We start from the raw sequence: 22,469 nt of genomic DNA, 5'->3' as shown, positions 1-22,469 counted from the left end.
TATAGGTGTTAGTATAAACAAATGTATTTCTTTGCTCTGTAAGGCCCAGAAGCAACAGATAACCTCGTAGTAATAAGCACACTTAATGCCCAGGTTGGTTTTTTTTTTTTTAAACTGGTTCTTTTTAGTTATACATGTCATTAGGATTCATTTTGATATAATTATACAAGCGTGGAATATAATTTGCTATAATCCAGTCCCCATAACTTCCCCTTTCCTTCTCCTCTTCCCTCCCATGTCCCTTTCCTTCTACTCTACTGATCTGTTATTTACTTACAGATTTTTTGTAAATGGTGAGAGTCACTGTGGTATATTTGTATATGAACATAGGTAAGTTAGGTCAAAGTCATTCCACAGTTCTTTCTTTGTTCCATCCCTCCTCCTTCCCCCCCAATTCCCTTCCTATATTCCACTGAACAAACTGTGGTTTCTAATGCCATCATTCAATAAACAAAAACGAGGTTCTTTGGAGAAAGGACTGATTCTAGAACTGTGACAAGGAAATATGGGTCTAGTGCATCTTACAGTACAGAAAAATGCTCAAAAGACAAAACAAATTTAAAAAAGGACAAGGAAATATGGGTCTGGTGTATCTTATAGCACAGAAAAATGCTCAAAAGACAAAACAAATTACAAAAAAAAGCTACAATAATGAAGGTAAGTCAAAGAACATAGGAGCAAATGGAAAGATCTTCCAATGGCCAAAGTTCAAAGAATTTGAGTAATAAAGTCATGCTGTATTATAATCCAAACTATAAAATACATGAGTCCTTACTGATATAAACACATGATTAACTTAATTTATTAATTTATAAATGGAGAAGAGACAAATCACCCATGCAGAAGACTTCCAAATACTTATACAGATACTTTGCCTTATGCAAATAGTTCATAACCCTCAAGTGTGGGCTATGCATAGAGACTTTCAAAAAGTACCGTACAGAAGGAAAACCAAGAGTTAACCATTAGAAAAACCTGACAAATACTACGTCAGCCAGGTGACCAAGGTCAAAATCAACAGTTGATAATTTACACTAATAGCATATAAACTTGATATGATGCTAAAGATACTTTACCTCTGTGGTCTTCCTCCCAAACACCCAGATCACTAATCTGAGAAAAATATCAACATAACCCAACTGAGGGACATTTTACCAAATACCTGAACAACAGTCCTCAAAATTGTCAAGGTCAGCAAAACAGGGAAAGTCTAAGAAACTATCACAAACCAAAGGGACTAAGGAGACACAATGACCAAATATAATGTGGTATTCTGAATGGATTCAAGAACAGAAAGACATTAGCTAAAAATGAAGGAAATCTAAATAAAGTAAGGTACTTCAGTTTAGAACTATGTAATTATTAGTAAGCCAATACTGGTTCATTAATGACAAACCTACAACAGTAATTTAAAATGTTAATAACAGGGAAAATCTGAGTGCAGAGTTTATGCAATTTTTTTTTACATTTATTTTGTTTATTTATTTATTGTTTTTAACATGGTGCTGGGGATAGAACCCAGTGCCTCATGTGTGCTAGGCAAACACTCTATCACTGAGCCACAACTCCAGTCCCTATGGGAATTTTTTATACTACCCTTGCAATTTTTCTATAAATGTGAAACTGTTATAATAAGGTTTATTTTTAAAATGATCATTATATAAAATTCCAAGTTTGCCCAGCATGTAATACCAAGCTACTTGGAAGACTGAGGCAGGAGAATCACAATTTTGAGGCCAGATGGGGCAATTTAGTAAGACCCATTCTCAAAATAAAAAATAAAAAGGGCTGAGGGTGTAGCTCAGTGGTAGAGCACTTGCCTAGCATGTGTGAGGCCCTGGGTTCAATCCCCAAGGTTGCAGGGAAATAAAAGTCCAAAGTCTTCATCATGTTAACTGCTACCAATTAAAAAATGTATTCCATCCTGTAACCTATGAAATTCATTCCTAAACTGGTATTCTAAACCTATGCAGATCTTTTATATTATTTAACCTCTTTCTTCTTCTGTTGCCAGTGGGGAATGTAAGTACCAGACAGACAAAAAAGTAAATCAAGTGGTGAGCTCCAAGGCAGGATGAGCAGTGGATAAGTAGTCTTAAGTATCTGCCAGATGAAGGGGTTTCTTCAATTCTACTTAGGATGTAGATAAATCAAAGAAAGATCACAAGCTTATGGAAAAGTTTTTAAACAGAATCATAGCACTTGTTTTTTAGAAGCTATTTTTATTTTTTGCGGGGAGGGGGGTAATAGATTGAAACCAGGGGTGTTTTATTATTGAGATTAATTCCCAGACTTTTTTTTCTTTCTGAGCTCTCTAACTTGCTTTAACCTCCCAAGTCACTAGGATTACAGGTGTGCATCACCTCCCTCGTTTATGAATTTTTAAAAAGCATGAATTACATGGAAGAAAAACACTACATGCTAGAGAAACACTAGCAAACCCAGGTAAAAAATTTAAACTCTTCCTGCCACAGTAGTACAAAGTACAGACTCTATCTTTTTTAAGGTAACTAAATCTGTATTCAATCAGAAGCTAAAAGATTCTAAATGATAAAATAATACCATGACTATATTATTCACTTTCTTGATGGACTTTTAGAATAAAGATAACAGATTATATTAAATGGCCCAAATTACTGATATTTAAAGATGTTCTGCAATGTGTGATTTTTTTTTTTTACTAATTTTCATAGAGTATGCTTTTATAGTCAATTTCCCTACATTTTATATAGTATGATATTCTTCTATTCATTTTTAGGTATTAAGTATAGAGCTAAGTTTTCTAAGAAAATATATTAATTGATTCCGTTTAACCAGTCAAAGGAAAAAAGAAGCATTTGATATTTCTGATTGATAAAAGGATTAAAAAGAAATGGCATATTTGGTTAAGAATGTTCACATACTCTGAAGGACATACAAATAAACCTATGCAGCGATTTTCAGTTACATGATGATCTGACATAATTTAAGACTTATTAAACATAATTTTTTTAAAACCAGGAAAACAGATTAATTTTCAGACAAATGTACATTATTTTAAACTATTCAAGATTCCGTGACTTCCTCCTTACTACCACATATCCGCTACATGACAAAGAACTCATTCTGCTAATTAGAAGTAAAAAGTAAAACCACATATTGAGCAGTTTTTCCTGTCAATGATATCATAGATACTGCATTGGGAAAGATGTCCTTCAGTCACCAGATGAAGGGCATTCCTTAGAACAAACACCATCAATCTCTTAAAACACAAGGAAAGAAAAACAAAATAATTATACTTAACAATGTGGAATTTGAAGATTAGTCACAAAATATGTCCTTAAATGAAAAGTAAGATTAATAACAAAAAATAAGTATCTTAATGGAATCAAAGCAACACATTTAATTTGTGGCATTTTGATGACCACTGCAGAGAACAGAAAGGTAAGACATAAACCTCAAATAGGCAAATGACAAAATAAGAGGAAAAGAACAAAGTTGTCAGAGAGGTACAATAATGTTCTCTGAAGTTTATGGGGGGCTTTGGACTGTGAATTCATTATAGTCAATCAAAAAGGTTTATTTTTTACTCCTACCAGTTCATATTCAAAGGTAAAGCTCAGAGAGGTGGTAATTCAATGTTTCTTTACTAAAATGAAGGGTGGACAGAAGTGATATGTGAGCAAGAGGGCTCATCATAGATCTCCAAGTCTATCCCTTAAGGTTTTGAGTTCTAGGTTTAGTGGAGGGTGAAAGATTCTGGAATTAGCATCTTGATTCTCATGCAAGGGTCTTTGAACATCATGTAGAAAAGTGCTACCCTAAAGGGTAAAAAGTCTTTCTGGAGGTAGAGGGCTTAGAACCATTTTAGTGAGCCAGGAAAGCAAGGAGTTGTTGGTGTATAAAATTTTTTTTCTGGAGTACAATCAGAAACAGAAGAATAGAGAGCTAGTATATAGAAAGGATGGAAGAGGATCATAATTTTGGAGACTTAACATCAAGGAATGCCTGGGTGAAAGGATGGGAGTCAGAGTAAGGTTTCAGATGACAAGCATGCTAAGTCTGTGCTATTTGACCTATATTTCTCAACCCATTCTCAGAGGTTAACAGATTTTCATCTAGTGCAACTGGATGGACTGAAATGGGACCTTTCCATAACCCTATCTCTCAATCTTGAACATGAACTTCATTTAAAATGGTACCAGCCAGGCCTTATCTCCTGGGGCTTCCATGTTTCCACTCTTCCTCACAGCACTTTACCTGTGGGAAACTGTGCTTTGTGGGATTTGTTCTGCCATCTTAACCCCATCCAATGCTTCCTTGCTAGATTTTCCAAGCATTCAATTAATAGATGGTAGAGAAGAAGACAGGACACCCTCAGTGGGGCTGCTTAGCTGCCTAATTGCTAGAGATGTGAGGTTTTGTAACTGTAGAAGCCAGAGTACCATGTTGGGACAAAGAAACATTAAATAGGTGGTATCAACCTCACTGACCCAGAGAGTTATACCTCCCTTCTTTAAAAACCTTCACTATGTTACTAACAGTCCTTGCCTTTAAGCATACTTCTTTGAAGATGAGGCTTTTAAGTTTATTTTGCTATTACCCTATACAATCTCTCCCTGTTCAAATTGTTCTCCCCTACTTAAAACACTTCTGCTTTGTTTTTTTCCACTCAAATACTTTACTCATAAGGATCCTTCTGCCTAGAATACTTTGCTCTAACAACCAATCTTCCTATTCAAATGTCAATTACTCAAGGCAATCCTTTCTGACTTCAGTGTAGGTCTTCTTCATAAGACTTCTCACAATCATTATTTCTTATTCAGTGTTTGTTTTCTATGCTTGGTTAGAAGTCAATGAAAAGAAGCGTGTATTGTGTTTATGTCTAGAAGTCTATTAGGTGCTCAAAAATATTAATAAACATAGAATTCAAATCCTTCTCTTTGTTGACAACTGACCTAGCCTGATTAATTCATTCACCCTCATACTCCCTCCACAATAGACTTTGGATTCATTTGGTTTCCCTAAAGAGAGTATTTTTTCTCTGTCAAATTCTAAATCATCCTAATTATTTAGGGCCCAGCACAATGGCTCCTCTATGAAGTCTTCCGTTAAGTCCGTGAAGTTCCGTTAAGTCAGGGGCCTTTTCATAGTAATACCATGGCTTATTCCATTAAGTATCCCCAATCATTTCATGCACATCTGTCTCCCTAATGAAGTAAGGTGTCCCTTGACACTCATCTGTATATATGCTTGGTATATAGCAAATATGACTTAATAGTCATTGATTATTTTTTGTACCAAGTACATTTAAAATGATGAGATCATGTAGAAAAAAAGAAAAAACTTTGTTATCTCAATAAATTTCACAACCATCCTGGTAGATATATAAGGCAAACAGATGCTCTGTTTTACAAATGAGAACACTAGTTTTAAAGACTTATCTACCCAAACTCATAAGGCTAGTAATCAAATGGGTACAGGATTCAAATCCCAATCTTATGATTGTAAATGCCAAATTTTTTTCACTGTTTCAGAGGTGCTATACCATTTGGCAGAAACAATTTCATCCCTAAAAATAATTGTGAATGTCATGGCAAATTATAAATCTGTGATAAAATTTTAAAAATACTTTTTAGTTATAGATGGACACAATAACTTTATTTTATTTATTTTTATGTGATGCTGAGGATCAAACCCAGTACCTCACACATGCTAGGCAAGCGTTCTACCACTGAGCCACAACCGCAATCCTAAACTCTTAAATATGATTTTTAAAGAGGAACAAAAACAGAAGTCTGAGGGCTGTAGCTGTAGTTCAGTGGCACAGTGTTTTCTAAGGAAAACAGGAGATAATAAACTGGAACTACAGGCATGCACCACTGAGTCCAGCTAAGATTTCTTTATATATTGTGAATACTGGTTCTATGTAAAAGCTATACCTAAGCTGGGTGCAATGATACACATCTGTAATCCCAGCTGAGCCAGGAAGATTACAAGTTTGAGACCAACCTCTCTACTTCAGGGAGACCTTGTCTCAAAAAATAAAAAGGGCTGGGGATAGCTCAGTGGTAAAGCACCTCCAGATTCAGTTTCCAGTACTGAAAAAAAGAGAAATAAAAAAAAAAAAAAAAAGACTTTATATTATGATGGAATTGAATCTGGAGGTGCTTTACCACTGGGCTATATCACCAGTCCTTTTTGAGACAGGGTTTCACTAAGTTGCTTAGGGCCTTGCTAAGTTGCTATGGCTGACCTTAAACTTGTGATCCTCCTCCCTCTCCCAATGAAGTTGGTTTTTTTTGTTGTTGTTGTTTGTTGTTGTTTTTGCGTATTTGTTTGTTTTGTTTTGGTGTTGGGGACTGAACCCAGGGCCTTGTGCATGAGAGGCAAGCACTCTACCAACTGAGCTATATCCTCAGCCCTGAAGCTATGTTTTAATGCCCTTATGGACACCTAAATTCTGTTTGTCTTACACAGTTCTATGAATATTACTCTCACATTCTACCCCTGAATTTGTTGTTGTTACATACTAATCTGTGATGAGTTACATGGCAAAATAAGTTTTAGAAAAATTAAGTTAATAAAATAAAACAGGTTCTTTCCTCTAAGAGTTCTCAGAGATCTCAATATGTGAGTAAATACTAGAAACCTCTACAAATAGCACACATTTCAAGCACTTTCCAAAATGTACTTTACCATTCATCCTTTTTTCTTCTATGGGTCATCTATGAACATATCTGAATAAACTAATGCTTTAAAGGACACACAGGATATCTGCATTAATTGATGGAGACTTTCCTCCCTTTTTAAACAAAAACAATCATTTTTTTGCTTTTTTAGTACCAAGGATTGAACCCAAGGGTGTTTAACCACTAGCCATATCTCCAGGGTCTCATTAGGTTGTCTAGAGCCTTGATGAGTTGTTCAGCCTGGCCTCAAACCTGCACGCCTCCTACCTTGGCCTCCTGAACTGTTGGGATTACAAGTATGCACCACCATGCCTGGCAAACAAAAGTAATTTTAAAAACCTTTATAAATATTTTAATTCCTTCTTTATAATTCCCAATATTCCTACATTTGTATTAAAGTACTCTCATTCTACTTACTTCTCTGTGTTTTTGTATATGTAAAATAACATCATTGGGCACAAGGTCCTGGGTTCAATTCCCACCACAGAAAAATAAAAAATACAAAACATCATCACTGGGAAAGAGGATACATTTTGCACAGTTGAACTTCCCCCTGTCCATTTTGCTTTCTGTTTTTGGTAAAGAAGAAATCAGCATGGAATGAAGATAAGCTAGGTGAGGGCCAAAATTTCAAATACTTTTTCTTCCCTCTAAGGCATTTGTGAAAAGCAAATGCACAACTACACATAAGCAGAAAAACTACTGTCTTGAATATAGTGGTCCCGCATACAGACCCAGACCCTCTAGGCTGTTCCTTCACTTCCTTCTGGTTTACCTAAAAGAATTAAGCTATAGAACTCCAGTGATCTCTAGGGAATTTTTAAACACACACACACACACACACACACACACACACACACCCACACACTTTATTTTATTCTTTGTGCTTTTTGATTTTGTTTTTTCTATAATAAACATCTACTTCTGCAATTAGAAAAAACATTAGAGTTCTAAAAGAATTAACTTCAAATGAATAAGTCACAGAACAATAAATTAAACCATCTGTACTATTCTATCAAGATATGCACAAAAGAAGCCAGTTATAGTAGTACATACCTATAATCCCAGCAACTAGGGAAGCTGAGGCAGGAGACTAGCATTGGTAACTTAGTGAGACCTTATCAAAGAAAAAGATAAAAAAAAAAAAAAAAAGGCGGCTGGGGATGTAGGTCAGTGGCAGAATGTGCCTGGGTTCAATTCCCAATACCAAAAAGAGGAGGAGGAAGAAAAAAAAATGATGCACAAAAGAATCAATGACGCTCAATTAAGGTGAGCAAATCTCTGCAAGAAAATTGTCTAAAAATAGATTATGCAAAAATCTGTAAGATGAAAAGTTAATTCCTTCAATAAGACATTATACTCTAAAATCTTTATGAATGTGAAACTAAACTTTGGTTTTCAATTTAAAGAGACAGTCTAGTGAAATTGAATGAACACTAGCCAACTTGGGTCTGAGCTCTCTTCTGATGGCCCTTAATTACTTCAATCTTCTAATCTGAAAAATGGGGAGAAAACCTATATCATACATGGTTACTGTGAGGACCATCTAAGAAACCTAAAAAAACTCACGGCATAGTGCTGGCATGTTATATAGTAAGTGCTCAATAAATTGCAACTACTATGAAAACAGTTACATAGGAAATATCCTAAGTGTTTCCACAGAAATGAACAAATATTGTTAGTACTATAATTATATTAATCACTAAGTCAATGTCAACATTTATCCTGATGAGATTATAAAAATTCTTCCCAGGTAAACCTTAAGAATCCATGATATAATCTAGGTGAATGATTTCAAATCAAACACATTATCTTTCAAAGTTATCAAGCAAAAAGTAAAAATGCGAAACAACTAAGGATTCAGTTACAGTCACTTATTAGTTCAAGTTTTACAATTGTTCCCATCATTTAAGAAAAAAAATCAACTAAAGGAAAAAAGACATGCATCTCCACAAACAAATGGCAATACTGAAAGTAAATATAACCAGACAATTATGTTCAAAATTATATCATTTCACTAGAGGTAGAATGTAGCAAGAAATACTTTCTAAAAGAAAAACAAAATCTAGAAGCCCCCTTTTGTTTACCTGGATGAGTCATGGTAACTGGCTCCTCTTTGGATTTATTATTGTAGATGACTACAGCAACTGCATTGTGGAAAGCAGCCCGTGATATTTTCTCTTTAAATGTGCAATTTCCCCTTTGTAGCAAGGCAATCCACTGCTTGATATTAGGAGGAACAAAGAACCTTGTTTGTGGATCACAGCCCAGATGATCAGCAACTAGGCAAAAGGAAAAAACACACATACACATTAAAGATAAAATAAAATTCATTAAGTCTTTATCAAAATGTTCAACTGTTCTTTGAAAAGGATATACATCTTCAGTACTTCAGGTAACTCTCTGCCAGCAGAGCTATGAATATATCCACTAAGGACAATGCAATGAATCTGAATTGATGTTTGAATTGGGAGAGAGATGTTCATTAAAATGTTACCTGTACTGCAAATAAAGACGAGAACTTTTTAACATTACAGATTGACAAAAATAAAAGAGACTGACAATATCCAGGGTTAGTTGGTAAGAGAAGAAGAAGAAAGGAAAAACACAAAAGAAAACCTCAGAAACCCAGGTGACTCTCTAAACTTGACTTTCTGTCCATTTACTTACACTTACTAGTCTCTCCACACACACCACTACCATGAGGAAACAGGAGATTAATTTTGATTGGGATAAATGGAAAAGTCAAAGTCACCTTCCATTTAGTTATAAAGCAGTCTTACTGAAATCCAAACATGTCTGAATATACTTCTTAATAAATGTCAAAGGAAATTAGGAAAAGTTCAGTGTGTGCCTCTATTGAGAAATTTAAGTAGTTAAAATGACATGTAAGTAGAATAAATATACTCCTCCTCTAATTTATAATTGGTAGAAATTACTCCATAAGTCCACATTAAGATACATATACTGCATCCACCTAACTGAACAAACACCAAGACCATTCCTAGGGACTACCATTACAAGGTCATGTGTCTAGATTTTTGGAGATAGTTTGTTTCAACTATCCCTAAGTGCATTAGAATTTGTCAGACCAAACTCTTCGAATTTTTATTACACACATATGGCCTTCACAGCTTTGGTGGTCTCTGCAAATCTTAAAAAGAAGCCCCTGACTGTTCTTCCCATCTCCCATTTTCACATTCAGAACAGGTTAAAATTAAAGAGAAAGGCAGTTCAGAAAGAGAAAGAGGCCATCAAACATAAGCTGTAGAAGGCCAAGCAATATGCAGTGGCCATCCTCCTACAGTCAGTCACTGCCAGTCCTGTGTGCACTGGGGAGGAAGAGAGGAAACACAGCATACTGACACAAAAGGTAAAAATCAGAAGCAAATAAATTATTAAAAATATCAAGCATTAATTAATAACAAAGTATAATTATAGTATATAAAAAGATTACAACAGTGGGGAAATGTTTGCTTCCCACACAACTGGAAGCACACTGCTTAGCAAAACAAACTAGGGTGTTTATAGTACTTATCTGTAAAATGCAGATATGTCACTAACTTTAGAGAAAAATCACATCTATCATTTCCACTTAAACATCTTTCCCCAAATTTTCTTGTAATTATCATGGACAGGGATAGCACTGAGAGCACATTTGCTACCAAAAAGTCTCTGAATACATAGTAAATAGGAGATGAATGTTTTAAAAATTTTTGGTGATTGATACTGTCACAACATCTGCACTCCAGAACATTAACCCTTTCTTAATAAAATTAAATGGAGGGAATGATGGGGTATAGCTGAGTTGTAAAGCATTTGCCTAGTATATGCAAAGACCTCAACACTGGAGGCAGGTGGAGAGAGGGAGACAGTTATTACATTGTGAAACTTCAAAATCATGGAGCAGATTGTTTACTTATAGTGATTTTCTGCTTTACAGATAATTTATACTGTTTTAAAATACAAACATTTATATCATGTGTTATGGTAACCCCAATGTCTTGAAAATGTCCAATACTGTATCCAAATACAGAGCAAAGAACTAGTTTTAAGTATTTATTTTTCAAAACATATATACTGCTGCATAAACAGCATAAAATGTAGAATCAAGCATACCTAAAGAGGTCTGTATGTTTGTCTTCTTGTGAAACTCATTTGCTTTTCTGTGACTTATCCTTCCTCTGTGGTTTCAAATGCATTTATAAAGTAGTAAAGAGGAAAATATATACTTATGAAATCAGCAAAACTTGAGGTCCAAATTCTAGATCAACTAGATCAACAATTGTGACAGATTACCTAAATTCTCTTATCTTTAATTTTTACTTACTTATAAAGACTGAGACAGTCATTCTTTCTTTTTTTTGGGGGGGGGAATGAGTGGGGTTCCAGGGATTAAATCCAGGTGTGCTTAACACTTGAGCCACATCCCCAGCCTTTTTTATTTTTTATTTTGAGACAGGGTCTCACTAAGTTGCTTAGGATCTTGCTAAGTTGCTGAGGCTGGTCTCAAACTTGCAATCTTCCTGCCTCAGCCTCCCAAATGGCTAGGATTACAGATGTGTGCCACTGTGCCCGGCTAAGACTGACATATTCTTATCTTACAGAGTTGTGTATATGAAAAAGTTTGTAATAAATTCCTTTAGTCTTGAGTACTTTAAAAAGAAAAAAAAATTCCCACTGGGTGTGATGGCAAACCTGTAATTCCAACTACTCAGGAGGCTGGGGCAGGAGGATTACAAATTCAGGGTCAACATGGGTAACTTAGTGAAACTCTATCTCAAAAAATTTTTAAAGAGTTGGGGATGTAGTTCAGTGGTAGAGTGCTCACCTAGCGGTACGTAGGCCTGGGTTCAATCCCCAGTACCACAAAAATAAAATAAAATAAAATAAATAAATAATAAAGTAAATGCCCTTTCTTTTTACTGCTATCCATCCTGAGTTGGCCTCATGATGCAGTCTGGTGCCTTGAGGATTTTCTACACCAATGTATGTGAAATTCCCCCACAATTCTCCAGCAGCTTTGTATCTCATGTCCCTCTGCCCCTAAGTCTCCTCTTCCCCTTTCCTTCTGACAGTATCACAGTCCACTGAGAAGAACAGCAGGCCAGTAATATCCCTAAGATTCTCAAACTGAAAAGACACAGCAAGGGGTGCAACCACAAAGCAAAATACATCAAACCTACTGAAGAGAACTTTAAAATGTCCTAAAGGAATCTCTACTCACTAAGAACAGATTCCATGAACAACTGTACAATCAAAACAAATTCCAATGACAGACTGTATGAGCAAATGAATGTTCCCATTCCCCAAAATTCATCCAAATCATCATCCAGAAAAGGTTTTGAAAATGTTTCTAACAGAAAAACATATAATGGGCAATAAGAAGCAAGAATCAACTAAGCAAGCTCCTATTCCAGGAACTAATTTTTATTCAGGAGAAGAAAACGAGGGGCTGTTATGACCACGTATTACCGTACTACACTCATCTAGTTATCCCTTCCCATAATTAAAAAATAATATGAACAATGAAATAATATTAACAGCTCTAAAACAAGAGCCAAGAGTATTGGCCACAGTGATTAGTGACACTACTTTAAAATTTAATACCAGTTTATACTTAAGGCAATTTATTAAGTGACGACATTAAAACTTAAAAGATATATACAATTATGACCATTAAAATTTGTCAGTGGCAATTCTGCTCAAATTCAGAATCATTTTTCATTTTCTTTATAATTCATTAGTGGATGCTACCTCTAACTTCTTTACTTACAGGGCAGAGAAAAACTTCTAAGTTATAATGAAAATTTGAAACTACAGGTAATACTAGATATCATATTATACAACTAAAAAATGTTTTTATTTATGGCCTTTCCTGTTGAATCCAAAATTAATAAGACGTTTATTTACTTGATAGGAATCAAACAATTATGAGCTCTTCAACTCAATGAATATTTTAACTTACTTAGCAACATACTAAGTGTCAAAGAGAAGTACAATGAAACAAACACCTGGGTCTTAAATCTTAGAGAATCTCTAAAATTATTGGGGTGTTAAGACTAGCACAGAAATATCAACAGGAGAGCAGAAAGTGCAAAAAGTGCTTAGTATGTGCATATATGATTACACAACTGGAGTAACTCTACATCACGTACAACCAGAAGAATGAGAAGTTATATTCCATTTATGTATGATAGGTCAAAATGCATTCTACTGTCATGTATGACTAATTAGAACAACAACAACAAAAAAAGAGTGCTTAGAAATTTAGAAGATGAAGTGAATGGCGTAACGGTAAAAGTTTAGTGGGAATCCTTGAAAAGTACTCTGAAAGAATAGCAGGTACAGAAATCACTAATATAAGAACACAGAACAAAGACTAAGTTCTTCTCTTGAGTTCTTGCGAGTATCAAATAGGATGATACGCAGAAGCTGCAACACTATACAAATTTACAATGATCAAGATCTGAGAAAAATATCTTATCTATACCGGAAAAAGGAGAAGAATATTCTGAAAAGAGGAAAATGTGAAAATTTAAAAGATTTTATGTATGTATGTATGTATGAATGAACAAAGTCTCTTCCCCACTAATGTCTGAAACTCTGATTTTTATAAAACCTCATCTCTTAAAAATGCAAATATCCCAAGTAGTAGTAGTCATACGTGGGTTAATTGTTTCCTTCCTAGCCTTGAAAATCATCAATCTGCTCCAGGCTGTAAATCTCTCAAGGGGGCAGGGTGAGGTAGGGGGGATGACCACACAGAAGCAAAAACCTAGGAAAGCATTTTAATGCAATGATAGTCAAGACAGGTTGTCCTCTTCACTTTAGGCACATTGTATAGCTGCCCAAATAAGCCTTTTGCTCCCAGAGCCTATATGGCTTGTTTCCTTCTCCTGAAATGTTTCTTTGCTGACAACCTTCAGAGCTTCAGGATTCCCTTTAAATGTCTTCTCCAGTTTGCTATCCCTGCATACCAAGACTAACTTGGGTGCTTTTTCAAGTTGCCATGGCACCGAGATTGCATCCGTCTTGGCATTTATCATACTGTATTAGTACTGGCTGTTTATTTCTGAATCTTTCCTTCTAGAATGTGAGATACAGAATCTCTTCCAATATGTCTGGCACATAGTGGATGTTTTACATACTTGAAAGCAGAAAAGGAGGAGTGACTGAGGGAAATTAAGCAAAAACTGACATTAATAAAAAGGTCTTGTGTCAAAGATCTGTTTCATGTGATAATGTTCTAACTGGTGTAATATTCTATTGGTTGTTTCTAACAAAACAGTTTAAAAATAAAAATAAAAATAAATTGTTTCTCCAGATTTAGATGTTTCCATCATCAGATATATTCTGGTTATTCGCTTTCCTATTCTTGAAATAAATTATTCCCTCTTTAATCTTTAGATTTCTTGCTTCTACCTTGTCTTTCCTCATTTTCCTTTTGCTAGATTCTAATTTTATAATTCAAAGGAAAAAATACAATTTATTGTTTCTTTCTGATTTAAATTTTAATTTTAGTGTTTGGTTGCTAGATTTGTGTCTACCTTTCAATCTTTAATTCATTTTTATAGATATAACTTATTCTCTTACTATTTCTACACTTCCACTTAAATGTAACATCTTTTCTTTATTACTTATCTTCATTGGATGTTTAGTTTTGTTGAAAATGTTTTACTCTTCCTTCTCTCTTATTTTTTTGTGAATTTATAAATCAGTTTTCTCCTAACATCATACCTGTAGTCCTCCTGTGTCACTTAACGGAGATATGTTCTGAGAACCGTGTTGGTAGGGATATCCTCATAAAACAAATATCATAGCCTACAATTAGAGAACTAAAAAGGCTACAACATCACTAAGTGATATAATCTTATGGGACTACTGTGTTACATGCAGTACACCATTGAAATGTCATTATCCAGTGCCTGTACTTTATTCCTCTAATTTTTTTTTTAATCCCCTTCCTCTTCCTTCTCCCCCACCCCTCATTACACTTGTTACAATTTTTCTTTTCTGGTAGGATTTTTTTTTTTTTATCATAATGGATGGCAAAAATGATCTGGAGAGCCTATTCCTTCTTGATTTGTCAACAACCTTATATTAATATTTAATTCTGCTTTTTTTCCCTGTTTTAAACTTACAGATCTTTCCCATCTAAAAAATAAAGAAAACAATAGGTAATTCAGAAAGATTCTCCTTTATTGCCATTCTTTTCAAAAGCTATCAGTATCTGCTATTCCCATCTCCTCACTAAGTACTCATTTCTCCTCACATTTCAATTTTAATCTTTCTGCATCTAACCACTTCACTAAAACTGTTCTGACTCAAAATAGTTTCCATGTTGGTGATTCCCACCCTTTGTCCTCCAAACTGATTTCTCAGCAACATCTGTCCCAACTGTGCACTCTCCTCTCTTAGACTGCAAGATATAACTACCTCCTTCTTAGCCCTTCTTTGCTACAGCTGTCTTTACCACCTCTTCTCTTTCCAATTGACCCTTAGATGGGAATTTTCCTGAGTACTCTGACTTTCCTGATGTAGACCTAGGAGTGAGTCTCCAATTACACCAATGGAACCTTATTTTTTTTTTCCTTACCAAAACAATGATGTTTTTACTAATATCTCATGTCAAGAAGCCTTTTTCTCCCAAAAACTATTTTTCATTCTTTTACTTATATGAATCTACAGTATTCAAAATATATAGCTAAATCAGGTCAACAGCATAAGAATTGGGAGAATATTGGAAATTATACACAAGGAAAGGGATCCATTCCCTTCTTTTCCAAACAAAAACTCTAGTCTTGATCTTGATAAATTAAAAGAATTCTCTAATGTTTCCACTGAGTTCCAGAGAAGGAGGCATGAAAGGAAGTCTCAGTAGGCACAATACAGCAAATCATTCTATGTCAAAATTATCTGTTTGTTGGTTATTCTGTCCCACTTTCAGACAGGGCTGTGGAATCAGAATAAGGTTTGAAGTAGACTCTGAGCTGCCTACCAGCAACTGCTTATTTTAAAAAAGAAAACCAAACCAGAAATCTTATTTAATTCAGAGAGCTCTGGATCACTTCCAGAGTTTTATGTGACATCTATCTGAGCTTTTCATATGTTTTATATGACATCTATTTGAATACCAGATCCAGGTGACAAGAGGAGGTAGACAGATGACCTATGATGAGCCACAGAGAAATGAAAAACTTAATTTTTCTGTTTCCCACTGGATATGAATAAGAAAACATGTGACTCAAATTGTTGTGGGTACGCATCCTATGACAAAGAGGGACAATCCCAGGATGAAACTGAAGCTAAACTGCAAATGGAGTCAAAGGAACCATAACCCTGACAACATTACCGCCATCCCTCTGAACTTCCCTTCTTTCCTGTCTTTGAATGCACTGATCAAAATTTCTTTATTCCTTCTCTTCCTCCATCTATATATTCAAAGTTCTATTTTCCAGTAGTTACCCTTAAAATGTTAATATGTATCCCTGATAAAGGGTCTATATATGATTAGCAATGCTATTCTCCTCTTGAATAACCTGACTTAAAAAAATCTTTACTAGTTTCATAGGTTGTCATAACAAAGTACAAAACTTGGTGGTTTAAAAAACAGAAATTTATTCTCAGTTCTGAAGGTCAAAAGCTCAAAATCAAAGTGTTAGCAGGGCCACTCTCCCTTATATATAAATATAGATTTATTATAAGGAATTGGTTTACACAATTATGAAGGTGGTCAAGTCCCAAGATCTGCAGGGTGAGTGGGCAAGCTGGAGATTCTGGAAAAAGTGATGTTTCAGACTTAAGGCAGGAAAAAGTCTTGTGTCCCAGTTTGAAGGCAGGCAGGCAAGAGGAATTCTCTTACTAGGGGGAGGGTCACCTTTTTGTTCTATTCAAGTGTGCAACAAAGTGCATGAGGCTCACTTTCAAGAGGGCAACATGTTTTACTTGGTCTACCAATTCAAATGTCAATCTCATCCAGAAACGTTCTCAAAGAAATGTTAAGAATAATGTTTGGCCAAATATGTTGGCTCCCAGGATCCAAATAAGTTGACACACATTATAAACCATCACCATCCTACTCACATCTCACCTTTTCCTTCTGTGTTCAGTCTCCTTATTATTCTATATCCTTTAGAAATCCTTTCAATGAGGGTTTGTTAGGGTAAACTTCCATTTTTACATTTGAAAACACGTTTCTTTAGTCTTCACTTTTTTGGGGGTGTGGGGTAGCAAGGATGAACCACTGGGCCACATCCCCAGCCCTATTTTATATTTTATTTAAAGTCAGGGTCTCACTAAGTTGCTTAGCACCGTGCTTTTGTTGAGACTGGCTTTGAACTCTCAATCCTCCTGCCTCAGCCTTCTGAGCCACTAGGATTATAGGCATGTGCCTCTGTGCCTGGCTAGTCCTCCTTCTTACATGACAGGTTAAGTAAAAATTTATGGATTCCTAATTTTCCTTCAGCATTTCAAAGTTTTTATTTCACTATCCTCCAGATTCCAGAAAGATTATGATTATGTAGGTGCTCAAATTTTACTCTATCCACTTTTTACTTTTCAGTATAGTATTTTAAAAAGTAAAAGGTGTTTATTTTTCTCCAAAAGTAACTGGCAATTTTTACTTCTTTGGTCGCGTTGTAAGAGAACAAAATCTCATACAAATTATTACCCTTTTGTGTATGTTAAGAAGGTAACAAATATATTCTGTACCCCTAGAGTGATAGATACGTCAATCAACATCGCAAGACAACTCATTCATAGCTGAACTGTCAGCAAGTTTAATTGTCAATAGCTATCCATTACTGTTTGTCTTCTATACTTAGTTACTGTACATCTCAAATGGATTCTGATTGTTTTTCACATCCTTAGAACGCAAATATATCTGTTGGATGTTCTCCATGACATAATAAAAAGCACTGTAAGAGTACTTTTAAATGATGGCTGATACAAATCACTTTACATGAAATATCACGTTCAGAAATAATTTCTATTCCAACAAATACTTCATGTGTGAGAGATGTTATAAATTAAGTGAAAATTATAGATGAGTCCTCATAAAATTTGGTATCGTAGTACCAAATTCAGTTAATTATTTAATCCATATCACTCCCCATTCTACAAAAGGGCTTCATTATTCAGTAAAAGTTTTTGAGGCTTTGTTTTAATACTATTCATCGTGTTTTCCTCCCACCTCTCTGATTATTCTCATTTTCCACTGCTAGTTCCTTACCTGGACATATTTATCAAGGTTTCCTTGAGGCCCTCTTTGCTCAGTGGGCAAATATCTACTCTCAAGACTTAAATTACCACCTACATAAAGATATCTAAAACTTAATCTCCCTCACATGAGTTATAGTATTTAATATTCAACTGCTGGCTAGATATCTCTCCATAAATACTAGGTACTTCAAACTTACTATCTTCTCCTCAAATATGACCTCCTTCCTGTCTGTAGTTCCTGGCCAACAACATTATCATCTACCTAAACACACAAGGCTGAAATCCCTGTTGTAAAACAAGGAAGTTGCCTATGATGAAGAAGACCAAGCTCAGTCAGTACAGTACTTGGGTTTTTTTTGGCTGTCACCATGACAAAGTAAAGCTACTGAATGTAACTCAACACTGATACGAATAGAGATACAAGGATACTAGCAAGAATCCAGAGCAAGCCAGACAAGATGGGATGTCTATAGTTCAAGCAACTGCGGATGCTGAGGAAATAGGATCACTAGAGACCAGAAGTTCCAAGCCAGCTTTGGGCAACACACAGACACCAATTTCATGATTAAAACAAAACAAAAAATCTAGAGCAGTATCTGAAGGCATTATTAATTCACTCATTTCTTTTTAATTCATTTTTATTGTAAACAAATGGGATACATCTTGTTTCTCTCTTTGTACATGAAGTAGAGGTATACTATTTGTATAATCATACATTTACCTAGGGTAATAGTTTTTGATTCATTCTGTTAATTTTTTCTCCCCCCAACCCTTTCTTATCCTTCTATACAGTCCCTTCTTCCTCCATTCTTGCCCCCCTCTCACCCCCCATTATGTGTCATCATCCGCTTATCAGCGAGATCATTCATCCTTTGGTTTTTTGAGATTGGCTTATTTCACTTAGCATGATATTCTCCAATTTCATCCATTTGCCTGCAAATGCCATAATTTTATTATTTTTATGGCTGAGTAATATTCCATTGTATATATATACCACAGTTTCTTTATCCATTCATCAATTGAAGGGCACAATTCACTCATTTCTTGTAGTACTAACATTTCCAGTACTAATTACGCTGACCTAATTACAGTATTGACAAAGACTAGGCTACCTGGGTCATAATTTAAAACACAATGGAAGATGTAATTCACGCTAATAAGGAAGAAGATAACTTGTCCAGAGGTTGAATGACCAGTGATCAAAGGACTTTAAGCAAAACTGCTAAGAAAGGAGGTAGATAAGGGAACCTGGGGTTTAAAAAAAAATCATGAAAATAAGTCTCTATGAAAAGAAAATGGAGTGGGATGAAGTGGGGGGCTGGAAGAGGATTATTCACATGAGAAAAATAAAAACCGATTTAGTTTTCATAATCTGAGATGTCCATATACCACTAAATATAAGCACTAGGAAAAAACGGAAAAAACATAAAAGTTTACTTTAAATATACAAAATAACCAACAAGACTCATGGAGGCAGGTTCAACATTGGTCTATAATGATGGAAAGTATAATTTTACCTCTGCAACTACTATTCAGAGAGGAAAAAAATAAGATATTTTATGTCAAGGGAATATGTCTTTCAAGGAAACTCAAGTAAGTAGAAGCATTCAAGAATATGTATGAGAGATAAGGGAACTAAGACTCTGAAGGGAAAATACATCAAGGGCAATTGGCCAAATCGAGTAATAATATAAAAGTTCTTAACAGGTCACAAAACTAACAGACAAAACAGAGTACTAATATGGATTCCATATCTACTAACAAGGTTTCCATATTTACAGGACTGTGGAGATATCATCCATCTAAATGCAGGAAGACTAACAAGTTCCTCATTTGTTTTATCATTCATTTCATCTCCCACAGGATAATGGCTAGGGATACCTAGGTGAACTGCTAACCTGAACATAACGTAGACCCAGAGTGAAAAGTATCTAGTGACTGGGAAAAAAAGCAACGTATTTAGAGTCTGTAAAATCCAGGGCAAAGAAAAGAAAGCAGGGTAATTACAAATTATCTTGATGAGAAAGAAAATGAGATACTGTATGCAGAAACCTGCAAGAGACACACAACATAAACTAAACTTCAAAGAGGTTGGGCAGAAAAAACAGAAAAATACTCATGCAAAAGCCATCAGGGCAAATGTAGGTTGATAGTGTCACTATAAGGGGGTTCAAGGAGGAGTCTCTAGAGGCAGAGGAGCCTGCTACTTGGGTCTTCAAGGCTCTTGACAGGTTGCAGAAAAGAATTTAAGGATGCAACAGGCTTTAGCAAAGAGGAAGAGCTTTAGTAGAAAGTGAAAGGTGAAGATACACATTTGTGGGCTATCTCTAGTTGTCATAGTGCTTTTGGGCTCTTCTTTCAGAAAAGAAAAAAAAAATTTTTTTTTTTTTGGTGGTTCTAGGGATTGAATTTAGGATCTCACACACACTAGGCAAGTGTTCTATCACTGAGCTATATACCCCAAGAGCCTGGGTTCTTCTTTTTCTTCTTCTTCTTCTTTTTTTTTTTTTTTTTTTTTGGTACCAGGGATTGAACCCAAGGACACTTAACCAGTGAGCCACTTCCTCAACCCTTTTTCATATTTTATTTAGAGACAGGGTCTTCCTAAATTGCTTAGGGCATTGCTAAATTGCTGGGGCTGGCTCATGATCCTCCTGCCTCAGCCTCCCAAACTGCTGGGATGACAGGCATATATATGTCTGACCCCTGGGCTCTTCTTTTAAAGGAATTTTTGTGAGGGGCGGGCAAAAGAATGGCATCAGCCTGAACTCAATTCTTTGATCAAGGATCACAAGACATTTATGGTGGTCTGGTCTTCTTTCAGAATCTTCAGGATGACACAGTGTCTTCTATCTAGACACTTAGAATGTACCTATATTATATGTTTCTGAAAATACATCTCCCTTTGCTTTATCTAACCTGAAAATACATTGGGTAGGCTATAGTATATTTAAGCTTTAATCAAAATGAGATAAATTTTCATAGATGAGAGAATTTACAGTAACTCTAAGATTTGTAGCCTTCAGAAATTTGGGAATAATAGGCATGGAGGAAAAACTAGGTCTGGGGAGTAAGTGTGATCATGGGTCTTTTAGATTTACAGTTACAGTCTTTTCCCTTCCCTTTTGGTCTCCCTTCTACCTATCTTTTTTCCTTTTATCCTACCTCAATAGCACAGATTTATAAAAATTTTTTAAAAAATTAAACAACTCAGGAAGAGCTGAAGGTTGTTGATAATGACAGAAAGAAGCAAAAAAGCTTTTCTCAACTCCTTTCAAAAAGTTCTTTCTTTCTTTCTTTTCCAATATATTCTGAGCAAGAATAAGAAAGAAACAATTTACTGTTCAGGGATAACTAAATAATGGATGAAAACATTTTTCAAAACTTTTTTGTTCTTCTTTATCAAAGAGAACAACCTGAGAACTGAACAGATTACAGCAAGGCTAAAGGACACTAAAAAAGGATAGAGAGGCTGTAAAAATCACAAATAGGATAGGTTTCTCTTATGTTCTCTTATCTCTTCTCTCAGTCAAACTGCAATTTATATCTTGTGTATTCATGTTGTTTTCTTCAAGTAAACTCTCATTTTCTTTCCTATTAAGATGATTGTCATAGCTTTCTTTGCCCTGAGATTTACAAACAAAATGACATGGTTGTTTTCTTTAAAATTCCTAGTCATTTTGCTTTATACCACTAAATGCAAAGATTCTTTCCAACCCTGGGCATACCATCCTTCTCAGCAGTGTTAAATACAGATGAAAATGTAACTTTTGGGAAAATACACATTTTTTTGGTATCTTCATTCTTCTTGACTATCCCAGTCTTCTTTATATCTAGTCATCACAGCACTCTTGGTTGAAAAGAGTGTTCTTTTCCCCAATTTACTACCTTTGTACCTTTGTCAAAAATCAACTGACCATAAACCTAAGGGTCAATCTATCTCTTTGATATGTATTTCTACACCAGCATCATGTCTTATAGTAAGTTCTAAAACCAGGAATGTGCATTCTCTAATTTTGTTCTTTTTTCATGATTTTTTTTTTACTGTTTTGGGCCCCTTTGTTCTTCCATGTGAATTTTAGGACCTGTTTGTTGATTTCTGGGAAAAAAAAACAAAACCAACTGGTATTTTCATACAAGTTGTTTGAATATGTTGATCAATTTGGAGAGTACTGCCATCTTAACAATAAAGTCTTTGGATTTATGAACATGCAAAGTGTCTCCATTTATCTAGATATTCTCCAATTTTTTTTCTTTTTTCTTGGGGGAGGGTGTACTGGGTATTTAACCTAGAGGCACTCTACCACTCAGCTATACCCCCAGCTCTTTACAAAAATTTACCCTTTCCTAAACTTTTTACTTTTGAGACACAGTCTCACTGAGTTTCCCAGATTGGCCTTGAACGTGTAGCTGGGATTACAGGTGTGCAGCTCCACACATGCATCTTCTTTAATTTCATACTAAAATACTTTGTAGTTTACAGTATCAATACTACTTTAAGTAGCGTTTTTAAAAAATTTATTTTCTAATTCATTTTGGCATAAGGATGTACAATCAACATTTTGGTTGTGGTGT

General features: G+C 35.1%; 1 protein-coding gene across 2 annotated transcripts in view; it reads right to left on the bottom strand.

Moving 5' to 3' along the window:
• The window catches only part of Rnf130 (ring finger protein 130), a 94,686-nt gene that overhangs the window by 53,566 nt on the left and 18,651 nt on the right, over positions 1–22,469 (bottom strand). For both annotated transcript variants that reach the window (XM_047555007.1, XM_047555008.1), the window contains exon 2: positions 8,759–8,953. In XM_047555007.1, coding sequence (XP_047410963.1) covers positions 8,759–8,953 — 195 coding nt within the window. The remainder of the gene's footprint in view (positions 1–8,758; positions 8,954–22,469) is intronic.

The sequence above is a fragment of the Sciurus carolinensis genome, chromosome 6, assembly GCF_902686445.1.
Source record: "Sciurus carolinensis chromosome 6, mSciCar1.2, whole genome shotgun sequence".
Taxonomy (NCBI): domain Eukaryota; kingdom Metazoa; phylum Chordata; class Mammalia; order Rodentia; family Sciuridae; genus Sciurus; species Sciurus carolinensis.
The sequence above is the reverse complement of the archived record's forward strand: the minus strand, read 5'-3'. Positions and strand labels throughout refer to the sequence as shown.